The sequence below is a fragment of the Colobus angolensis genome, unplaced genomic scaffold (assembly GCF_000951035.1).
Source record: "Colobus angolensis palliatus isolate OR3802 unplaced genomic scaffold, Cang.pa_1.0 Scaffold30, whole genome shotgun sequence".
Taxonomy (NCBI): domain Eukaryota; kingdom Metazoa; phylum Chordata; class Mammalia; order Primates; family Cercopithecidae; genus Colobus; species Colobus angolensis.
The window spans coordinates 1,084,705-1,105,028 of NW_012116266.1; the positions used below are offsets into that span (position 1 = coordinate 1,084,705).

General features: G+C 36.1%; 1 protein-coding gene across 2 annotated transcripts in view; it reads right to left on the reverse strand.

Moving 5' to 3' along the window:
* Positions 1–20,324, reverse strand: part of CREB1 (cAMP responsive element binding protein 1) — an 86,561-nt gene that overhangs the window by 42,873 nt on the left and 23,364 nt on the right. Inside the window, exons 2-6 of one of the 2 annotated variants that reach the window (XM_011949845.1) lie at positions 15,749–15,870; positions 11,109–11,255; positions 10,323–10,364; positions 3,962–4,062; positions 1,230–1,372 (exon numbers count right to left, since the gene is read on the reverse strand). In XM_011949845.1, the coding sequence (XP_011805235.1) occupies positions 1,230–1,372; positions 3,962–4,062; positions 10,323–10,364; positions 11,109–11,255; positions 15,749–15,862 (547 nt within the window). In that variant the 5' untranslated portion in view covers positions 15,863–15,870. The remainder of the gene's footprint in view (positions 1–1,229; positions 1,373–3,961; positions 4,063–10,322; positions 10,365–11,108; positions 11,256–15,748; positions 15,871–20,324) is intronic. The other variant, XM_011949846.1, reaches the window with a different exon arrangement.

Below are 20,324 nucleotides of genomic sequence, written 5' to 3' on the forward strand. Positions count from 1 at the left end.
TTAAGAAAAAAGATGACTAAGCTAATTGAGCATAGTGGATAAAAAGCTTAGTCAAAAACACCTTCCTTCTACTTAGTCTCAAAAGGTTCAGCTTTGCAGAGTTAAAAAGTTTGCTACTTGAGAACTTGTCTTTAATACAGTTGGGAATGCAAATTAGAGTTATGCAAACCAAGGTTGAACTGGAACTAAAAAATAACATGGGGGTCAAACTTTCATGCATACTTCTTAATTTTTAAATTATTTTTATAAATAGGGATGGGGTCTTCAACTCCTGGAGGGCTCAAGTGATCCTTCTACTTTGGCTTCCCAAAGTGCTGGGAATACAGACGTAAGCCACTGTGCCCAGCCTCAAGCTTTTATGCATATTTCTGATACAGATTCCCTCAGGACATTAGGAAACTAACTCAGTAAAGAAGTTTCAATGTGTACATTTAATTTGTAACTAAGGTGGGTGGGGGAAAAGGATATAAATGGGCAGCACTGGGTTTAATAAACAAATCCAAAGGAAAAAAAATCACTGAATGAATAAAGCACTTTGAGAGGCAAAAAAAAAAAAAAAAAAAAAAAAGGGAAAAAGAGAAAAAAGTACCATTCACACAAATGCTTTTGATCAAACAAAATAAAATTCAAAAGGACCTTATAACAGATTTTGCTTAAAGATAAGAAGACAGACCTAAGTGCCAGATAGAGGCATCACAGAAATGAAAACTTTGTAATTTTGTAAGAGCAATCTTTGCTTTATGTGGGCCAAAAAGTATATTACTATCTTTCATATGAAAAGGAATAATTGAATGAGCTGACTCAATCAAGCCATGCTCATCCCCACTTGAAACATTGTAAAATACAAAGATATTAAAATGCTACAAAATGAATACAGAGATATATTCAAGGAATGATTTTTTTAAACCTAAAAAACTCATGTTCTTTCAACACATATGAGGACTAAAACCTAGGTTCTCAATTAGTGGTTCAAAAACTTCAGACTTTTCATGCATCTGCACAGAAACAAAAGGACATGTAAAAGGCTTATATACTTGACTAATCCTAACTAAAACTCTCTGAAGAAAAGAAAATACCACCATTACAGAACTTTGCATAGTGAAGAGTAAAGAAAATATAATAATGGCAGCAAAACTGAGAAGACTTGGCACTTATATGGTTTCTCTGAAGAGAATGCAGCTATTAGCTTTTCTCCTCACTTTTTGAAACAGAAATTGTCTATTACTCACTATACTGTCCACTGCTAGTTTGGTAAATTGGAGTTGGCACCGTTACAGTGGTGATGGCAGGTGCTGAGGTCTCCTCTTCAGACTTCTCTTCTTCAATCCTTGGCACTCCTGGTGCATCAGAAGATAAGTCATTCAAAATTTTCCTACAAAATTAGAAAACTAGAATAATTAAAAATGTAAGTAAAATTTACTGGATAAATACAAATAATAGTTAAAGACGAGAAAACTGACAGAAAGCTGCTAGTGCTTAGGACAGAAGGTTTTTTTTTTTTTTTTTGAGACAGAGTCTTGTTCTATTGCCCAGACTAGAGTGCAGTAGCACGATTTTGGCTCACTGCAACCCCCACCTCGCGGGTTCAAGCAATTCTCCCACAACAGCCTCCCGAGTAGCTGGGATTACAGGTGCCTGCTACCACGCCTGGCTAATTTTTTTGGTATTTTTAGTAGAGACGGGGTTTCACCATGTTGGCCAGGCTGGTCTCGAACTCCTGACCTCAGGTGATCTGCCTGCCTCTGCCTTGGCCTCTCAAAGTACTGGGATTACAGGTGTGAGCCACTGCACCCAGCCAGCAGAAGTTTAAAATATATAAATTACATGAATAAACTCTTCATGGGTCAGGGATTGATCTAGACGTCAAAATGAACCCAAATAAGTACAAAAAAAAAAAAGATGGATTATCTTTAATCTCAACAAAGGAAGGGTGCAATTAAGGGTAATAATAAGACTGACTACATTAAAAAAATTTTTTTGCATCTCAAAGAACACACACACACACACAGTCGGAAAGTAAAAAGTCAACAATCAACTAAGGGGAAAAAAGATCAAAACCTGATTTTTAAATACTCACTTCTCAGATTGGGAAACAAAAAAGTTTAACAATATCTGTTAGCAAAGCTACAAAAAAACCCCCACACTCTCATACATTGCTGCTGGGAGTATGAAACTGGCACAACCCCGATATAAGGAATTGGTGATATTTAAGGAAATATAGGTGTTCATGCCTCAATCCCATTTCCAGGAATTCACCCCAATTCCAACAATATGAAAATGAACTCGCTTAAGATTATTCCCATTAGCACTGTTTGTAACTGCAGAATAGTGGAGACATATATCCAAAGTCTAAAACAGAAAAAAAAAATACTGGAAACAATCTATATGCCTATATATAGGCGAGTGGTTGAATAAACTATGGTACATCTAAATAATGGATATAGCATATCTTTCGTGTAAGGAAAAAAGGGAAATAAGAAAATATACATGTACCTGCTCATTTGTTCAAGAGAAGAAATAGGGATGGATAAACCAGAGAGTAATGATTTTAGCTATTTACTGGGGATGGGTAGGAAAGAAATGAAAATGACAGAAGGAATGGGGAGGCACTACTGAGTATACTTTTTTGTGCCATTCTGACTTTTGGCACAGTGTTGAATGTTTCACTTACTAGGAAAAAAAAAGCAACAAGGATGAGTGGAGAAACTCTAAAATGGAACCCAAAAACAAAGGAACCATACCATATTTCAAATGAATAACATAATCACACTGAAAGGCGGGGAAAAAACCCCCTAAAAACACTAACCCAAGTAATTTTTGATATCTTAAATTTGTAACAAAATAGTTATAAAGTCTGTCCCTTTATGCTATTATAAAAAATGACATCTTCCTATATCATGTGCTTATTCACATAAATTTATAGTTACTGTTTTATGCCTTTGTCTTTCAAATCACATAGGAAAAAAAGGAGTTACAAACCAAAACTACAATAATCCTGGCTTTTATATTTACCTAGGTAATTACTTTACTAGTAGTGTTTGGTTGGATTTGCTTCAGGATCAAATGTGTTATATACTAACATGAGATACACTTCAAAGTTAAAACCTAACACTAGCTATACTTAAAATAAATTATGAATATAAATACATATAACATATACTGATAATATAAGATTTCTTAGACCTCAAAATCAATTTATTGTTAGTCACTTAGGATTCTTAATTTAATTGTAAGGACAGAGAAAGGGGTTAGTTTAATAGCCAAGCGGGGGGGAAAAAACTACCCCTTTGAAAAATAGAAATATATAAAAATAAAAATAATTTACACAAACAAGAAGGAAGATAATTATGAGTCTGAAGTTTCTTAAATGCTCAAGTAAACGTGTCAAGATTTATGGAACTATCCTTCCTGAAGATATTTAATGCGGAGCTAATTTTTACACTAAAAAATGGTTTTGGTTCACCTTGGAGGCAAGGCATGGACTAGGCAACATCGATAACTGAACACAAAAATTATAGTAAGCTACCCCTAAAATTAGGGGATGTTAGTAAAGCATCTCCCTGAGACAATTATTAAATTAATAGCTATCTGTTAAACACCATGGCATAAAAAATGGTTTGCAATGTGTTACTAAGCAGATAAATAACGGAGCCTCAGAGTTGGCTTATAACTAAAAAATGTTATAACCTTATCAAATGTATTCCACATTTTTCAAAAGAAAGACAGCCAGCACAGTCTACAGAAACAGAAAAAAAAAAAAAATCAGGACTGGTGAGAGTAACAAGTGCTCTTCTTATTCTGTAGCATAAGCTTCACTTTATTTGAGACAAATAACTCAAGATGAAGAAAAGTAATCTATGAAGAACTGACCTGAGCAACTAACTGGTCTTCTGACATCTCTTTATCTGCAACTACCTAAGACTTCCTCCACATCTTTGATTCTAACTATTAAATTCCATACCTGTAAGAAGGCCTCCTTGAAAGAATTTCCCTTCGCTTTTGGGAATCAGTTACACTATCCACTGACTCCTGTGAATCTTCACTTTCTGCAATAGTTGAAATCTGAAAATAAATAAAAACTTTATCTTGATAATCAAATTTAGTTCCTATAAAATTTTTGTTAAACAGTCAAATACAAAAAGTCATATATAAACTTTATACATGCTTCAGTAGAAAAAAATCAGTTCTTATGGGAGACAACCATACCAATCACTCTCCCCTTCCCTTTACTTACCCTATAAACTAAGATGAAGTTAGAGAACCTAAAAACAGCTACAGTTTAATTTTTTTTCAGGACTCCATGTAATCAATCCTGAATGCATCAGTATTACTTACCAGTTTTTTCTTACATCTGTTGGAACAAAACTACCAACTAAAATAAGGTTTCTGATATAAGGGATAAAATGGATGGCTAAATATTTGGTACTAAGTCTACATAGTGACTATACAAATATTATTCTTTATAAACACTTATGAATATATTTACAGTTGTACAGTAAGACTGGTGATCCATCATTACATCCCTCACAGTTGTTCCTAGCAAGTTAGGAAAAACTCCTAACACGTTTCAAAGTTAGCATTCTATAATTAGGTTTAAGTAAAAATTAAGGTAAAGAATTATGCATTTCTGAGAAGAATCCCTAGATTGAAAAGTAATAAAGTGAATAAAAATTTTACATGGGATATTAATGATAGAAACTAGAATTTACAGATGACTATGTGCCAGGTGTTATGCGAATGCATTTACATATACTATATTACTTAATACTCATAGTAATGTAGGCACCAGATGGTACTATACTATTATATGCATTCCATAGATGAAGAACTAAGATACAAAGAAGTAACTCACCCGAGTCACAAAGCTAGGAAGTAGTGGAGCCACTGTCAATATTTAGTACCTCCATTTTAGACATCCTTACCAGCATCAAAATCCTGGTGGTTCCAGTCTCAAACCAGAACTGTTCTAGTCTCAAACCAGGTTTGTCAGAAGCAGCAACCAGTGGCATTTTCACACCTTTTCTAGACTAGAAGAGTTCACTTACCTAAGTTGCTTGACTGTCAAATTTACACTGCCCACGTTTCTCTAATCAGCAGAAACCTTATGCTCTTTCCTGAACTAGGGGCACATTATGCTGTCAGATTAAGAATTATACTTAACCAAAAGGGTCGATGCAGGTTAGCTCCATGTCAAAACATATGGCAATGGCAGTAAGGAAACATATTCAGAGGTTCTTGAGAAATTCCAAACGTAGTCTATGTGTGGTCTGAGGCTAACGGTTCTCCCAAGTGGGCATTCATTTTGACAGGGCTTTGTGCTATGCATGCTCATTTAAAAATGAAACCAGGTAAATCTAGTAACTTGTAGTAAAGCATACTTATAATGAAGTAATTTGCCCCATTCAAGCACTTTAAAGTCTACGTACAGTCTGAAAGACCTAAAAATCAACAGGCAACATATAATGAATTCACAAATGACAGATAAAAAGATTGGCAATGCTGAATTTAGTCTGTGATTCTCAGCAATAATCCTGTAATTACTGCCAAAGGAGCACACAGAAAAGTTTCACGTTAATCAGTAGCTGCTGTAACTAGCCCACAGAAGAGTCTCTGCACAAACTTTCTCATATATAGAAGATCAGGAACTATGAAAAGGCCCAAGCGAAGGATCAGAAACTCAAGGAATAACAAGACTGAACTCAAAGTGGATAGTACTGTGACAAGTGTTGTTTCCCTTCATTAATACTCCAATCAAAATTCACTTAGTTCCTCTGTGGCTCTTTCTGTGTCCACTGCTTGACTCTCATATGTCCCATCCTTACACCCTTCTCTTAAGGACATATAGTGATTAAGGAACACCCCCTGCCCCCTTCCAAGTTGGAACTCATTAAAACAACAACATCAAAACATGCCATATAAACTACCCACAGGATAGTTTTGAAATGAAACAAATTAATGTTGTTTTTAAATCTGTGTCTTTTGATTTTGTTTTTCTAACTCTGGATCTATGGCCCTTAATGGAAAAAAAAAAAGGTTGCCTTTCTCTGACCTGTAAGATTTTGTCAATTGACACAGAAGGAATTAACTTATCACTATTTAGTGCTTGTAACTCTGTAAATGTAAAGAGAATTCAGACCACTGAAATGAACACAATACTTCCTCTTTGGGAATACCATCCGAAGAGAAGCCAGCCATGAAGCCAATTCCTATGGAGTCCCTAATCTATCACTTAATCAATAATAAAAATTCTGCCACAGGATATACCAACCCAAGAATAAAGTCTAATGTAAACTATGGTCATTATGATGTGTTAATGTAGGGTCATTATAATGTGTTAATGTAGGGTCATCAAATTATAACACAAATGTACCGGTCTGGGGGGGTGGATGTTAAGAATAGGGGAAGCTATCCACGGAGTTGGGGAGGGTGTACATAGGTAATCTCTGTAGCTTCCTCTAAATTTTGCTGTGAACCTAAAACTGCTGTTAAAAAAAAAAATCATACTGGATCCACATAACTGAGATCAATAAAACTCATGTCAAAAATCTATTTTACAAATAACAGAATAAAAACATACATATGAAAAATTATATCCCAATTATAAACATCACATATTATCATCACCTTCCAATGATGGAACCCTTTCCTTTTGCTCTCATCTCCTATCACTTATTAACTTCTTTCTGAATTTTTTAAATAGGTCTTTAATTCTGGCTACTTGTAAGTCAAGAAATTTTCAATAAGCTAAACTACCACTTGTAGATATAAAGTTTTAGGTCTGTATTTCTCAACCTGTTTATACTGGAAAGGTGGAGGACTCTGTTTTGATTATTTGAAATCTTAAAATAAACTATAAAGTAACTAGAACCAATCAAAACAATGGTAATATTCGATGTTTACTAAAACTATACATGGTCCTCTGGAAACTTAAGTACTCTCCCTTGGTAGAGCTGACACTCATGGTTTGGATATAGTTTTTTTTGTTTTTTTTTAATTTAAGATTTTTTTTTAAGAGACAGGATCTCACTCACTCATCCAGGCTGGAGTGTAGTGGTGTGATCACAGCTCACTGCAGCCTCAAACTCATGGGCTCAGGAGATCCTCTAGACTCGACCTCCTGAGTAGCCGGGATAGCAGGCATGCACTACCACTCCCAGCTAATTTTTACTTTTTTTGTAGAGACAGGTTCTTGCTATGTTGCCCAGGCTGGTCTTGAACCCCTGGCTTCAAACAATCCTTCTGCCTGGGCTGGGATTATAGGCCTCTGCGCCTGGCCTTAGATACAGTGTTTTACTCATTGGATCAAGCAGCTTACTGAAAGTCTAGATCAATGATCTTCAAACTCTTTTGATCTGCATGTATCTCTTATAAATAAGAAAAATTTTACATAGGCATACATTTTTCTTATTTCTAAATTTTAAGTATTTGTATTATAAAACGAGTTCTTAGATAGGATAAGCACAAATATTAAAAATTTATATATTTCTTAAAGATAAATAATGTAGTTTTTCAGGATAGTGAGAATGACATGATTTAATATGCTTCATTAAAAAATCATTTAACACTTTTTTTTTTTTTTTTTTAAGACAGAGTCTCACTCTGTCACTCAGGCTGGAGTACAGCAGCATGATCTTGGTTCACTGCAATCTCTGTCTCCTGGGTTCAAGCAATTCTTGTGCCTCAGCCTCCCGAGTAGCTGGGATTATAGGCACCTACCACCATGCCTGGCTAATTTTTCCATTTTTAGTAGAGATGGTGTTTTGCCATGTTGGCCAGGCTGGTCTCAAACTCTTGAGCTCAAGTGATGCGACTGCCTCAGCCTCCCAAAGTGCTGGGATTACAGGCATGAGCCACGGAGTCTGACCTCATTTAACACTTTATAACAGTCATTTAGAAATCAGATTCTAAGCTTGGGTTTTCTGAAACGTGATTTAACAACTGCTGGCATTGAAAAAGAAAACTCATGTAGATAACAAAACTAGGTGCGTTTGAGGTGTGCTTACTAAATAATCATTTTCATCTACCAATTATGGAAGCTTTCAATGAGATTTATCTAGTTTATTATTTTCATCTCCCTGGCTCTAAGTCAGTTTATTGCATGTTAATAGGAAGGGGTTACAATTTTGTATTTTTAACAAATAAGTTCGACACCTGCTGAAACTCTGGAAGACTTCTAAACAATTTAGAAAGTTCTATTTCTAGGGTTTTCAAGTATTTAGATTTGAAATTTTAACACTTATGTTGTAAACTACACCTCCAATCACCTCCCTCCTTGCTTACTCTGTTCCAGCCATACCTTTCTGTTATTCCTTGATATCCCAAGTATACCCTCACTTCTAAACCTTTGGACCTGCATGCCTCCTTCATTGCCTTCTGGTTTGTGCTGTGCTCCCTGAGCACATTACATAAAGTAGAACACCCTTCCCTCCACATCATTCTCCATCCCTTTCCCCGGCTTTATTCATCTCTCTCATACTTCTCACCTGACACACTTTATTTTTTCATAGTCTGTCTCTTTTCATTAAAATATGATCTTCATATTATTTGCTCATTGCTGTCTTTTATAGCAAATAGAACAGTGACTGGCACATAGCATGTCACCAGTAGACATTTGTTTTATGAATTAATGATAATTTAAAGCAAATAATCTAGTCTCACATCAAGAGAAATGTACCTCGTATATTTTGGAAACTTTATTCTAGAATATTAATGAGATCTCCCATCTACAAGATCCTTTCCTTGTTTGATCATCTCTTCTGATAGAAACTATTTCCTAGTTGTTAACACTAATCACCATTAACTGGCTAACTATTAAAATAGATACTCCATAGTTTAGGCCTTTTAAAGAAAAAAATATTATATTTGTATCTCTGTTTGTAGAATCCAGGGTTCAAAAAGTCCAACTTTTATTTTATAAATACATATTCTTAAATCAGAAGTACAGCTCACCTTAATGGACCTTAATGGAAAAATGTGTTCCTTAAAGATGAATACAAGCAAATAAAAAAAAAGAATATTTCTATAGTTAATGGCCATCAAATCTCCATGTCCAAATTATGTTGCCCCAGAATAAATATTAAAATCAAGAATACAATCAACAATAACACCTATTACAATCAAAAATAGTAATCTTAGCAAATGTTGTGGCTGTAACTTAATTTTTGTGTTCTTTATAGAAAGATCTTCTATAAGTGAAAAAGAGAAAGGTAGATGTGCCCAAGGTCATTTGACTTTTTAATGTCCAAACTGGTTCTGGAATCTAGGTCTCCTCACTAGCAAATCAAGTTTTTTCACTATTATCAAGAGGAGAATATGGCTAGGGAATTAGTAATGGCACAGTATGGACAATGGTAAGGTAGGATTCAATGGAATAAAAACTAAGGCAAAGGACTATTGCTCAGTCATTGTGATTTCACAGAAATATCAAGTTCTTAGATCTTTACATGCACAACACTATCTTTTACTTGTTAACAAATGTCATTCCCAGTGTCTTGTGGAAATTCATACAACTGATGATTTCACACAAAAACATTACTTCTCCTCCCCACACTCCCACTTAAGTGTCAAAGCGAACCAAAAGCACAAAGACAGAATGAAGTAGAGGTGGGTAATAGCAGTTCAATGACTCAATAGTATAAAATGGCTGACAAATTATACTGAGGACATTAATAGAACGCTTCCAGGACAAAGACAGCACTTCTCCCCTCTACAAATATTAATCAGTTCTGGTTACCATATGTAAAGAAAATATAAAAGCTCTCACCCAGAAGAAAACAACCAGGATGGTGAAGAGGAAACAAAGTTATACCATCTCATAAATGGCTAAAGAAAAATAGTTTGTTTAGTCTGGAAATTTTCTTAAAAATAGGAAGGGTGCGGGGGATGGGGAAGAGGAAGCAGTCCAATAGAACAGGAATTAGACTTGCTAATCTAGTTTCCGAGAATAGAACCTGTGTTTACCTGGGATCGCTAGGTGAAAGTTTTAGAAAGATATATTTTGGATCATCACAGGGAAGAATATTTTAGTAATCACTCCTAACTGTAAATAGGTTACCTCAGGAGATTGAGCTTCCTTTCTCTGAAAGTGTTCAAGTAAATGCTGGACTACCATTAGGAAGAGGGGAGAAATGTTAAACAGAATTAAGCAACAGACTAAGGGCTGGCGAGGTAACAAGTATGGCCTAGACCCAGAAGATCTCTGAGGGTTTTGTTCAAGTGCTGAAATTCCATGTTTATAGAGGAAAAGGACAAAGACATAAAGAATAATTTCTCACCTTCCTTTCTAATAATAGTTCTCTCCAAATCTAGGACCTAGGACTCACCTGTGTTCCGGAGAAAAGTCTTTTTAAGTCCTTACAGGAAGACTGTGAAGCAAAAAATATGAAATGGGAGGCTGGGGTTATGGCCTACTTGAATGAACGTTCAAGTCTTTTTTTTCAATAAGCTCAATTGCAATGATCTATACTGCTCTCGGTTCCCTACAGTTAAACAGAGTAGTCACCTTCAAAGGTCTACAGTGCCTTTATTACCTGTGGATCAAACCCAAAGGAAAGATATCTCCAAAGAATAAGATAACATGCATAGTATAATCCCTGACCCTCAAGATGTACCCTCTGAATATATTATTTAAAAGTTATACACTGTAACTGAAAACCCTAAGCACAGTTGATTTTACAAATGCTTTATGTAATTTCTAAGTTCAAATAATATCTTAGGTAAGGGTATTAATTTTTGATCAAGGGTTTATTTTTCTCCAATTGTAGATTTAGAAAATTCATTACTATTTTGGCATCTCAATTTTTCTTAACTGAGGTACCTCAGTCCTACAGTTTCTCTCAAACATTTCCACTTTATCTCATGTACTTCATTATTTTCCCCAATCAATCATTTTTCTTCTGCAGCTTAAGAAATTAGTCATTTTCTCGTTTGTTCTTCTGTATATATGTTCCTATACATAAGGTGACTATATAGATGCAGCATATTCCTATACTGTGAATAAAATAAACTCTGAACTAGATGTGTCCTTATTTTCATAACTAGTGAAAGGAGAGAGATATGGCTATAAACAATAGTTATTAAAATAGATGCAGAACTTTTTATACACATACCTGAACTGTTTGGACTTGTGGAGACTGAATAACTGATGGCTGGGCCGCCTGAATGACTCCATGGACTTGAACTGTCTGCCCATTGGGCAGCTGTACTAGAGTTACAGTTGGAGCAGATGATGTTGCATGAGCTGCTGGCATAGATACCTATGGTGTTGAACACAGAAAAGAATTATCATCCCAGATACTCTTTGGCAGTACTCATGTTCAATATGAAATAACATTTTAGAAGCAAAAACGTGACCTTTTTGCTAGATATGTATTTCCCCGATATGAAAGTAATGACTAAATTTAATATTCTTTAACAAAAAAACACTATAAAAAACACCAAAAACTATACCCCTACCCTTTTCAGCTGTTCCCAAGTGACAAAAAAAAAAAGCTATTTCAATGTTATACCAAATATATAACACAGACTCTCAGAACATGAGATATCACTTTATTTGTATGGGACTTTACATTTTCCCACCTGCTTTCATTTCCAATTTCTGATTTTGCTATGTGAAGAAAATGAAGACTGGGTGATAAGGATCTCCATTTTAAAAGCCAAAATAACTGCTCAACGAGATTAAGTGTTCACCCAAGGTCAACAGATACACTATCCTTGAAGAAACATAAAATTCTTCAGAATGTTAAATAAGTCACATTCTAAAATCTAACTGCTCTCAAGCATGAACAAACCTGACCTACTAAGTCTAGAACTAACGTAGTTTTAATGAGTCAATAACCAGGTTAAAAGCGTCCTTAAATCATACATGTCTATCAGATGTTATTTATTGCTCCCATGCTTGAATGCATTCAAGGATAGGAATTTTATTTGCTAATTCAGGAAACAGTTACTGGGGACCTATGTTCCAGGACTAATGTTAGAACTGACACTACAGAAGTGAGAAAGAGAGGGGTTTCTGACCTCAAATAAATTATTGGGGGTATGTATGTGAAGGAATAGGGAAAAGAGACACAAGTAAATACAATTTAGTTTAGTAATGAGGTTTGCTAAAAGAAAAATGGACACACTGAGGAGAATTACTCTACCCAACCTAAGAGAAGGGGAGGCTACCAGGGAAGAATGTGAATTTAAAACAAAAGAAAAAAGTTAGACTTGTTATTATTACTTACAGGGAAGAGTCAGAGAATTTCAAGCAGAGTGGAGCAGTGGCAAAAGCAAAGAGAAACAGCATACATGGCAGAGTGGGATAACCAGCAGCTCAGCACCAATGCAGCACATAAGTGTGTTACTGTATGATGTATGAAGTAGGGAGAGAGAAAACAACGGAGGCAGGTGGGCCTGGAAGTGCTAGTCATAAAAAGCCTGTATTATGTCACATCAAAGAAATTGCATTCTATCCTGAGGGTACTGTAGAATCCACCGAAGGGCTTTTGAACTCCTGAATACCATGGTGATGTTTGCTTTTAGATAGATCACTTTAGGCCAGGCGAGGTGGCTCACGCCTGTAATCCCAGCACTTTGGGAGGCTGAGGAGGGTGGATCACCTGAGGTCTGGAGTTCTGAGACCAGCCTGGCTAACATGGTGAAACCCCATCTCTACTAAAAATACAAAAAATTAGCCGGGCATGGTGGCAGGCGCCTGTAATCCCAGCTACTTGGGAGGCTGAAGCAGGAGAACTGCTTAACCTGGGGGGCAGAGGTTGCAGTGAGCCGAGATCGCGCCATTGAACTCCAGACTGGGCAACAACAGCAAAACTCCACCTCAAAAAAAAAAAAAAAAAATCACTTTAGTGGCAGTGTGAAAGATACGTATTTTGGAGGGAAAATTGGTAGTGGGGAGACCAATGAAGAAAGCCCATGCAGTAGTTAAGGAAAGATGATGAAGGCCAAAAGTAGCAGCAGAGACGGGAATGAGGGAAGTGATTTTATGAAAATTTGGAAGCAGTCCAGAAACGGCTTTATGAATGGTTAAAAGAGGTGACAGAGGAACTGCAGATGACCCACATTTCATGTCTGAAAGAGAATTGGTAGACTATGTCCTTAATTGAAAAAGAGAATGCAAGAAGGAAGGACAGGCTTTTGGGTGACTGGGGTTGTAATAGATGATGATGAAGCTAATCTGACATCTGAATTTGTAGAGATGGATGTTTATTTTAGCAGGCAGTGAAATATTTGACTGTGAAGCCTGGGGGAAAGACCCTATAAAGACAGAGTCTTTGGCATATAGGTTAAAAACAGGAGCTTCCATCTCTGGATAGTAATAAAGTCCTTCCTTATTAATCACTTTCTCTCTGGCCACTGTAAGTCTTGCTTAGTCTTATTTAGTTCTCAAAATGTGGTCCATGGAATAGCTTCATTAGAATCACACAGGATACTCTGTAAAGTGAAATCTAACAGGAACCCAATCATATTTCCCCTGACACTGAAGTTTGAGAATCATAACCTTACTCGGAGTATCTCATCTCAATTCCATATAAATGCTCTTCTAATATTTGAAGCAATTACTATGTTCTCTTTCCTGAGTCTTCTCTAGGGAAAATATACCTAGCTAACTCAATGAATAATTCCTTTTCTACACTAATAATTTTATATAATGGCTCCTCTCATTACAAATTTATAAAATACAGACATAAAAAATAAGAACCCTTTATATTCCTGTCACCCATAGCTAATCACTTTTAATATTTTTGCTGTAGATCTTCTAGATGTTAAGGCACATGTACATTCAACTGACTGACTGAGACGGAGTCTTGCTCTGTCACCCAGGCTGGAGTGCAGTGGTGCGGTCTTGGCTCATAGCAAGCTCTGTGTCCTGGGTTCATGCCATTCTCCTGCCTCAGCCTCCTGAGTAGCTAGTACTACAGGAGCCCACCACCACACCCGGCTAATTTTTTGTATTTTAAGTAGAGACGGGGTTTCACCATGTTAGCCAGGATGGTCTTGATCTCCTGACCTCATGTCCCGCCCGCCTCAGACCTCCCAAAGTGCTGGGATTACAGGCGTGAGCCACCAACCCCAGCCCGTACATTCAATTTTTATAACATGCTATCTTTACTCAGCCAACCCTTCTTTCTCATAAAACCATTGGAAGACATGCTTTACCATATCAAAAACACAAATTGTGAGAAAAGGGAAGTAGAGTGAAAGGAATTCCCAGGATGACACAACACAGCTGACTCTGGGGACAACCAGAGTGGACAAATTGTGTGACTCCAGAGATAGATATGTTGAGGGTTATCATCATAAAGATGCCTACTGGCATTGCATCTGCTTCTTCTTTTTTTTTTTTGTTGAGAGGGAGTCTTGTTCTGTCACCCCGACTGGAATGCAGTGGCGCAATCTCGGTTCACTGCAACCTCTGCCTCCCGGGCTTAAGCAATGCTCCCGCCTCAGCCTTCCAAGGTAGCTGGATTTACAGGTGTGTGCTACCACACCTGGTTTTTTGTATTTTTAGTAGAGATGGGGTTTCACCACGTTGGCCAGGCTGGTCTTGAACTCCTGACCTCAAGTGATCTGCCCGCCTCAGCCTCCTAAAGTGCTGGGATTACAGGCGTGACCCACGGTGCCCGGCCTAGCATTGTGTCTTCTTCTTTCTAGCGGGCAAAATGCACAGATGAGCCCAGATTCTTGTGTTGCCCCTGTATTGATGGAAGTCCTGGCTCTCTCCCCTTAAGTCCTGCATCCTGCCTCGTATGAGTACATTAAATGTATCTAGCTTTATCTTATTCCTGAAGGCTGGAGGTAAACCCTGGTGGTCTTACGAGAAAACACAGAACAGCTCACTCCTTCTGACTATATTCTTGCTGGAAATCCAGTATCTGGCTCACACTATCTCAGCCAGACACCAAGTGTGGTGAGCCCTCTATTTCCCTTTATTCATTCTTGCTAGGTGACTTCTCTAGGAACTTTTAAACTCTTGGAGAAACTGAAGCTACATATATCAGAGTTTCTGTTAGGATTATATTCTCCTGGGAATCTTCATCTGAAAGAGGCGGTATCACACTATTACCTAGCAGGTCTGTATTTGCTATTTGTTTTTTAAGTTAACCACCTTTCTCATTCCTATCTATGTAAACAGCTGTTAATAAAATATCTGAGGAAAATACATGCAAACAAACATATAAGAATGAGAGAAAATATTCTTAAAGACAGGATGTTTAAGACAAAGATGAAATGAAAGAATCAGGAATTATATTTAAAATATATAGGAAACAAGAAAACTACTATCATCCTTAAAATGTCCTTACATGTCAATTTATTTGCTTATCCTAATTTTTAGTTTAGGTATATAAACTTAGGCTTTCATATTATCTGCATCCACACTGCTGAAAAATAAATCTGTGTCATACAAAAAAAAAAAAAAAAAAAAAGGAGTTGTCATACATAGCCAAGGTTTTCTTTCCTTATCTGAGAGCACCAATTAATTTACCCATAAGTTTAAAATGTTATTATTTCTGGATCATTTCACTAAAAATACTGTATTATTGTATAATAATACATTTTACTGTTGTTATTGAATTAATACTATCATTTCTAAACATACACTAATACTAAGTAAATAGGAATTTTGATATTGTAAGAATATCTCTTGCTCATTCTATGTATATCTATGTAATAACAACTAAATTCTCTTGGAAACATATTCCTCTAGGAAGAGACACAAACTGGAATCGCTCCACGTATTTTATACCTGGGCTAATGTGGCAATCTGTGGCTGGGCTTGAACTGTCATTTGTTGGTTTTCAGCTTCTGTTACAGCTGCATCTCCACTCTGCTGGTTCTCGGCTCCAGATTCCATGGTCATTTAGTTACCTATAATAATATGGAAGAGTGTTACAAGCACCACAGTGCTTTGTGCTTTCATGACTTTAAAGGCAAATTTCAAGTTATAAATAGGTATATACGTGGTGGTTACGTTACCAAGTGAACTCAGAAATCTAGTTAAAATATAATGTAGCTGAATTACTGTCAAACTTGTTCAAATATGCTGAGCTATATAAAAGTTCTAGTCCTTTCAAAGAAGAAAAAAACATTTCTTCTCCCTTGGCTGTTTCTTCCCAATGGGATATTACCTTGTCTAGAAATAAAAGATTCTTCTCTTACACAAATCTCTACTACTAACAAGGAGAAGTGCAGTGGTAGCAAAATTATAATTTTTCAAAACTATACTCATCAGGTAGAGAGAGATGGCAGAGAGTGGAAGTAAGCTAATGATGACAGAGTCTATTAGATATTGGCTTCATAATACCTCCCATAAGGGTATTTCCCCCCATAACAGGGAAGAAACAGGAATTGTAAGCTACTTCCAAAAGTGATTACTAGTGGTAGGACAAAATCAGTCCATTTCAAGCCCAAAGTTTTTTTAGAGATGAGGTCTTGCTCTGTTGCCCAGACTGGAGTGCAGTGGTAGCGTGATCACAGTTCATCTGAATCTCAAACTCCCAGGCTCAAGTGATCCTCCCACCCCAGTCTCTGGAGTAGCTGAGAATACACGTGCATTGTACCATACCAGGTAATTTCAAAAGCCCAAGTTGTGGAATTTCAAGGTAGAAAGGTGGAATAAATGGCCACAGAGCCAAGTCAGAGGTGCCAAACACAGAAAAAGTTAAGGCATTCTGATACCTTACCCCATGTATAGTATGCAACACTATACTGTACACATATACACAGAGAAATACCTCTTATATTTTTTAATTGTAAAATTCTGCGTAAGGTAAACATTGATCTTACTTTTTGGGCTCTGCTTTGCTAAGCGCTTAGTGTATCTGTTGGGTAATGTAACACTGGATGGCAGCAAAAGTGGAGTGGAGAGCAATTCCTACCAGCAGTAGCTACTGTAAATCAAGGTTAGAGAAACCTCTGTTAACTGGGGAAGCAATCCTGTCTAAAGGATTCAGGAAAATAGGCAATGTTTCCAGGGCCTGTTATAATTCAGTGTCTCGCATATTATCTGTCAAAACAAATTTGTTAATACTGAGGGACTACCTTTAGTGATTCCACAAATAACACAAAAAGCCCACGACTTTTCCAGAATATACTTCGTTTATTTTACAACTCTGAAATTGATCATCAAAACTGTCACTGATCCTTGTGATCATTACACTCCATCACAATGTATTACATACTAATACATTTTGCTGTCACTCATAAGGTTCCATAAAAAGAAAGTGTTTTACAAGTGACAGTTTAAAAAATGAAAATGAAAATATCTCTGTAGAAATGAATATAAATAGTTTGGAAATACCAAAATCCACAGATGACAAGGAAAAAGATCAATAGACTTGAATACATTATTTAAAATATTCATAAAGCCACCAAGACAAGTGCACTGACCATATAATCAATAGTAATATCCAGAGATGTAGTTCAACGGTATTCGCTGTAAAATTTTTTTAAGCCAAAAAAAAAACCACCTGAAAACAATTATCCATCATTAAGAGAACCATTACAAAATTGTAACAATGAAAAAAATTAATATATTGACACACTGTAAAATAGAGCCCCATTTATATTTTTAAAAAAGTAAAACAAATTGTTGTAAAGGTTTATGCATGCAAAAGGTGTGCAAGATTAAACACTAAACTATAAGCAGTAGCTCTGAAGAGAGAAATAGAATTCTGTAGAACTGTACAGAATGACTTTCACCTTTAACTCTTGACATATTTCAGTATTTTAATATTGACTGAAGTTTCTTTCTTCCCATGAGCATGGATTCAGGATTACTTGTACAATTAAACTTTAATATCAGAAGACATGTATAATATTATAAAATAATAAATCAAAACTATAATTTTGATACAAAGTTTTTAAAATCTCACTTTTTACATGAAAATACCATTTTTGTTTAAATTTTGCCTATTTACCCTATATTTCTAAATTGTAAAAAATAACAAAAAATTATCAAATAACTCTGGTTATCACTGGTGATTAAGTTACTGAGTTATATTTTGCAACCTTTTTATTTAAAAATAAAAAACCTTATTTTTAAACTAAAAATAAGACAGACATCAAATGTAACAAACAACAACAACAAAAGTTTACCTGGGCTGGGACCGATGGCTCATGCCTGTAATCCCAGCACTCTGGGAGGCAGAGGCAGGTGGATCACCTGAGGTCAGCAGTTCGAGACCAGCCTGGTCAACATGGTGAAACCTCATCTCTACTAAAAGCATAAAAACTAGCCGGGCGTGGTAGTGGGTACCTGTAATCTCAGCTACTCGGGAGGCTGAGGCAGGAGAATTGCTTGAACCCAGGAGACAGAGGCTGCAGTGAGCTGACATGGTGCCACTTCACTTCAGCCTCGGTGTCAGAGTGAGACTCCGTCTCAAAAAAAAAAAAAAAAGTTTACCTGTAAGTTATCTATACTTTTCGTCTTGAAGAAAATGGCATATAAAAACAAAAAACTAATTTCAATAACAATAAAATAAACAAATACTCTCAATGACAGTACTGAGTCAAGGTAATAAGAGCAGACATTCGCGGCCGGGTGTGGTGGCTCACGCCTGTAATCCCAGCACTTTGGCAGGCTGAGGCCGGTGGATCACCTGAGATCAGGAGTTCCAGACCAGCTTGGCCAACATGCTGAAACCCTGTCTCTACTAAAAATACAAAAAATTAGTCGGGTGTGGTGGCAGGTGCCTGTAATCCTGTATACTTGGGAGGCTGAGGCAGGAGAATTGCTTGAACCCGGGAGGCGGAGGTTGTAGTGAGCCGAGATCACACCACTGCACTGCAGCCTGGGTGACAGAGCAAGACTGTTTTACCAAAAAAAAAAAAAAAAAAAAGTAGACATTCACAATTTTTTCTCCATTTTCTCCCTCTATAAACCATCATTTTATCTAGAATGAAGATAAATACAAATGTATCATAATACCTCCTTTGTAGACAGGGTACACACAACCATTTTTGAAAGACTTTATTCCAAGCCACATTTTTAAAGCTATGCTGTCATCTGGTATGTGTAGTTTTACTCTACCATTTGATTAAACACAATCTAACGCACAGATTGATCATTTACTTCATTTTTATTTACAACACATTGAGACTACTTAATTTTTTTTGACATTTAAGGTACAGAACACCACTACAACTTTTTGTTTTGGAAAATAAAGTATTACTGTATTACAATAAAGGAACAAAGCCATTAGTGAATACAAATAAATTTTAGTTACAAGGACTTACTCAAAATGCTTTTCATCCTCTTCCTTCCACAACTGGATATTATTTCTTTTTAAAACAAAGTGTGATATTTCCAGTGTATAGGAGCCCAATTTAAACAACTGGTGTTTTATTATCATTTCATTCAAGAAGCCTACCAATCCTTTTTAGGGTGATAGCCTTAATTTTTATAATTTTTATCTTAAATAGATACCAACAACTTAGGCAACAGTACAAATATAATCGTTCATTAGAAAAAGTATGTCTTTCCTTAAAGTGCTGGTGAGAATTATTTTGGACTCTGAAAGTTTTTTGCTGTTTTTGTTTATACCCTCAGGTATAGAGAGAAGAGATGGTATAGTATCATGTGTAGAATTTTTCATTTTCCTATTTACCCAGTACCAGTCTAGCTGGCAGTGCCATAATCCAGACACATATGTGGATTCCCAAGTGGTATGAAGGAGATTCTTAATTCACTAAACAAATGCAAAAAATAAATAATAAAAGACTGAATAATGCTATAAAATAAGAAAGAGACCAGATACATATGAACTCAGCATGTTACATGAAACATCAGGCTTGGAACATTAGAAACAGAATGTATCGTAAAGTCACAAAGTCACTTAAAATATACTATTGGCTTGATAGTTTTGTAATTCTTGTTCTTTCAATGATTCTGTTTTTAAAATTTATTTGGCATTAAGGTTTAAGATTTGGGGTTTTTTTGGATTTATCTTAAAATTAACATAAGACTAATCCTTTAGAAACTTTGAGCTTATGTAACAAATTTTGAAATAGTGCTATGTTTAAAAGGAACAATTTTTTAACCGATTCACAGATATGTATCATTTTGCTATAATGGTCTCTGGAATTCTACCCCTTAATATAAAAAGTAAAGAGCCAAGTGATTCTGTAGTATAATTCACTCAATCTTAAGAAAAACAAAGAATGTTGTTCTAAGTAGGTGGGAAACACAGTCTAACACTTGACGACAAGCTGGATTTGTCACCAACTGGCATTGTCTCTAGTGGTTGTTAGACAAACTAAACTTTCTGTGTTTTAGTTTCTCATCTGTAAAAACAAGAGGGATGAATTAAAAAATTAAAAGA